The sequence below is a fragment of the Pygoscelis adeliae genome, unplaced genomic scaffold, assembly GCF_000699105.1.
Source record: "Pygoscelis adeliae isolate BGI_AS28 unplaced genomic scaffold, ASM69910v1 Scaffold318, whole genome shotgun sequence".
In the NCBI taxonomy this organism is placed as follows: domain Eukaryota; kingdom Metazoa; phylum Chordata; class Aves; order Sphenisciformes; family Spheniscidae; genus Pygoscelis; species Pygoscelis adeliae.
Genome location: NW_008825430.1, coordinates 4,398,392 through 4,402,617, shown reverse-complemented (window position 1 = coordinate 4,402,617; position 4,226 = coordinate 4,398,392). Strand labels below are relative to the sequence as shown.

The following is a 4,226-nucleotide window of genomic DNA, read 5'->3' as shown; positions in this document are numbered from 1 at the left end:
TTTCCTGTTGGCTTTTCTTTGTATCACTGTCTGCTCTGCTGGGAGGGTAATCAAAATCTTCAGACTCCTTCTCACGATCCTTTGCTTCATTTGCAATTAGCTGTTGTAAAACCTCTGCCACTTCATCTTCCAGGGTGTAGGCCTGACTCTCTGTGATCTGTTAAAATATTTGTGCAGAGTACTTATGGAATACGGTGTTTTTCCTAGATTACACATCAATACGAAACCTGAGCTTTGTAAAAAGGTTGCTTCAAATATGTTTGCTTCAAAGCCTAGCACAGCCAAATTAGGTGTAATACCTTCACTGATGTGTGTGTGTGTATACGTATAGACGTATATACGTCTACATGTAGATAAATGTATATATACACACATACAAACACACATCAAATATGTGTGTATACATAGAGAACATCCACCCACACATATAGCCTCCAACAGGAAAACAAACCCATGTAGGGCTTAACACAATGGAGTCCAGCTTGAAAGATGGAGCTGCAAGTGCGGTATACCTATACGTGTATATTTGTGTGCGTGTCTATGCTCTGCAACATACCTATATGTACAATTGAATAACTGCAACAGAACACAGTAATACAGAAAGGGAAAAAGCCAATAGCTTTCTATGGCATCTTCAAAATGTTTTCTCTTTGCTTCGTAACAGCTGTCACTTGAACGAGAACTCTACCATGCAGCTGTCCCGCAGCTCCCTTTGTAATCAGTGGGATTCAGCATGCAATAGCTAATTGCAAAATCTAGTGCAGAAAAGGTAAGGTTAGTATTTTAAAATATAAGGATCCCATATTGCAATGGCTAAAACCATTGAGACATCCAGAGGTCAGAGACAAACCCAGTCTTGCTAAAAATCAGTAACAATGAGAAATGTATCCTCAAGTAACCAGCATCATTATATGTCCGCTGATGACAATAATTACGAGGTGGATAGGAACGAGCTCAGACCTTTCCCCATAAACATCCAAAAGGAATTGGTAATACAAAAGAACCCAGTGAGAATCAGAAGAGAAATTAAAGGAAAAACGAGGGCAGGCATGGGAGATGCACAGTCAGTGAATGTTTTCTCAATATCAGAAACATTCAGCAGTTTGGCCTATTTTGTTGCAAAGCCATCACAGGAACAATGACGTTACTGCAGAACTAAGCCAATGTGCCCAAATGAGTCGAGAAGCTTGCCTAGAGCCTGAAGCCCATTCATTTTCGCTCAAGTCAGCATTATTAGCTGGACACAGTGTTCATCCGCATTGTTTTTTAAAGGAGCGTCAAATCAACCCACAAAACAGCTAAACGAACTATTAACAAGATACTTACTAGCCCCAGATTTAGAAGCTTTGAAACGATCTTGTCAAACACTCCTCTATCATTTTCCTCATAAATTCTTGCGGCAATTTTTTGAACGATGTCTTCAGCAGTCAAAGGAGTGCCATCTAATTGATGGAGGCCATCTGGATCATCTAAAAGGATTACAGTTTATCTGTGTGCTGACTGTCCTAGCTCATTTGGATTAGACATCTTGTAAAAAATATCTACCCACATCTTTTTCTCTCCAGAACAAAGCTGCACTTTTTAGACACATGAGGAATATACTGTGATACACACTTTGGAATCCATTACATCAGTCCCAGTGAAAAGTTCTTCGTGTCCATTTTCCACATCTGAAATATGTCTTTCTGACTGCCTCTTTTCAAAGAGCAGAGATGAATGTCAGAAGCAAACTCTCCTCTTTATAGAAAGATTTGTAAGAATGAGAGAACACTGCTCACGTATCCGCTTACACACATCTTCCTGGTATCTACTTTCATTGTATGGCCACTTAGATCAAAACAGATCACGACAAACAGCATACTATCTTCTTGTTTGGATTTCAGCAAATGAAGTTTTAATTATGTAATCATTTCTTATGGCAAATAACATCAGCAGACCAATGGGAAAGTGAATATGATGAGTAAGCTTTGGTCTGTGATCAGCATACTTTGACATAATTAAAAATATCCTGAGCTAAATGCTGCTCACAGCTCTCAGAGGACTCACTTCAACTACAAGTCAATTAACTACTCCTGTAGTAAAGGCAAGTATTCTTTGGCCTTCGGTAACTTCTTTTAGCATTGTGATGAGAATTATCTAACATGGCACATAACATCTGAAACAAATGTATTTGTTTTAGCTCTATATAAAAAGTGCTGCTTCCTTTCAAACCAGAATAAATATATTTTCATTTAAAAATATGTCCCATTTTCCTTCCCTTAAATCTAAATTGCTAAAAAACATAATGCAAATTACACAGTTGGGTTTTCCTCCACGGGAGAAGACTGTGAAAATCAACAGCAATTCTTTTGTACTGCGTTTCAAAACCTAATTGTAATACGGCAAGCTCCTACAACTGGAAGTAATTGAAACTGCACTCCAGTAACAAATAGAGCTCATGTTTAGCGGTGAGTACAACATTCATGATTGCAATCAGTTTGCAAGGGAAGTCTAACCTAAAAGTCACTGAAAGGTGATTATAGAATACCTTGGAATTTATAATCCAGTCCACTTTTAGTGGAGTCATAGTCATCCACGAGCCTGCGGTTCTTGGTGGAGTCTGCATCATCAATGGCCAGTTGCTGTTCATACAAAGAGCTTCTAATTGACTCCCTCTCCTTTTCATTCCTCTCTCTTTCTGCTACTGCTTTTAGCAGGTTCAGGTCATCAACAAGGGAATAATTCCTGAACTCTGGCTTATTTTCTGGAAAATATATCAATGCACACATGACATAAAGTCTTATACCTTGAATACCATTATGAATATCGCTATAAAACCAGGAAAGATGTTTTACCTGTAGGAACTATTTTCCTATTCTTGTCTGCCTCAGCTTCAGCAATCTGAGACACAAAAATAAAACAAACAAACAAACAAAACAACAAACAGGCAGAAGGAATAAATATACTAAAATGTGGGATCTCTTAATTTATCAATATCAGCAGAAGCCTTAATGCCCGATCTTCACTCCTAGTGAGGAGTTTCCCTTAATAAGTAGAACTTGATTAAGTGCTTGGCACTTTTTGTCAGTACCACCGCATCCTCTTATCAGAATCAGACATCACAAGAAGCTGCAATAGACTTTCCATTTTAAGACAAATGCCAGTTACATTTTCCTTCTTCAGTCCAAGCGCCCGCCATATTCCCGTAGGATGTCGATACAAAGGGGTTACACACCTGTGAGCTGTTGGAGCTAAAGACCTGCTTTTGGAATGCTAGTTCTTAAAAATTATCGAAACTCTATTTGGTACCCAACCCCATCAGTATTTACTGTACTGACAAATCTGCTTTTAACTCACTCGTTAAGCCATTAGGATATTCATGGATCTGGTACCTGAAGGCTCGAAACATTATGAGAATACCAAACCCAAAAACCATTGTAATTATTTTTTATTTCACTTACCTGTTCCTCCAAAGGTCTTTCCACACTTAATTGTCTGTTGTGTATAGCTTTATCTAGAATAAACACACACACACATATATACTCAGTTATACGGTGCATGCGACTACAAAGAGGCAGCACATTTTTTCTTAATTTATAGTTTTCTCCCATAAAACATGGTGTCTTAAATATGATGCCAACGGCTAGTTCTTGTAAAAAAAGTCAGTGTTCCTAGAAGAAGGAGAATACAATAAAAAAGTCAAACATTTAAACAAAGCATGCTTGTTTGGGGCAGAGGGAGAGGTTCTGTAAAAGATGTAATAATAGAAAGACAGATGTAGACTCAGTAACCCCTTTCTGATGAGAAAACTCATGAACAAATTAGGGGGGGAAATGCTGTAAGAGATTGACTAAAATAGCAGTAATCGGATTGGCACAACCAAGAGATTAAAAATCTCTCCCATCCAGAATACCAGGGGAGACAGGGAGCGAGCGAGCGAGCGAGACTTGTGCAGAAAGTGCTGCAGAACGGATGAAAACATCGCTTGGGAAAGACTGAAAACATTCAGAGCTTTTCCCTCTACCAGCACCCCTCTCTTCACTTCAATATTAGATAGCAACTTCAGCGATCCAGCACCTTGCGCCGGGAATGTTGTTTCTTTAGGATCGCGTTGCTTTTAGCCAAGTGGAAGGAAAAGTTTTTTACTTTCCTCTCTCTACACCCCGCAAAACTTTCCCCACCACCTCGACGGGGGAAACGTCTCGGCGAAGGCGCTTACCTTTGCCCGCGGGTTTCGGGAAGCCATG

At 39.3% G+C, this 4,226-nt stretch overlaps 1 protein-coding gene across 1 annotated transcript in view; it reads right to left on the bottom strand.

Moving 5' to 3' along the window:
• SCG3 (secretogranin III) overlaps window positions 1–4,226 on the bottom strand; it is a gene marked incomplete at its 5' end in the record, with an annotated part of 30,908 nt that overhangs the window by 22,713 nt on the left and 3,969 nt on the right. The window contains 6 exons of the mRNA XM_009330993.1: window positions 1–157; window positions 1,327–1,469; window positions 2,528–2,743; window positions 2,835–2,880; window positions 3,441–3,493; window positions 4,199–4,226. The exon at window positions 1–157 is cut by the window's left edge and continues 3 nt beyond it; the exon at window positions 4,199–4,226 is cut by the window's right edge and continues 1 nt beyond it. Of these exons, the coding sequence (XP_009329268.1) occupies window positions 1–157; window positions 1,327–1,469; window positions 2,528–2,743; window positions 2,835–2,880; window positions 3,441–3,493; window positions 4,199–4,226 (643 nt within the window). The remainder of the gene's footprint in view (window positions 158–1,326; window positions 1,470–2,527; window positions 2,744–2,834; window positions 2,881–3,440; window positions 3,494–4,198) is intronic.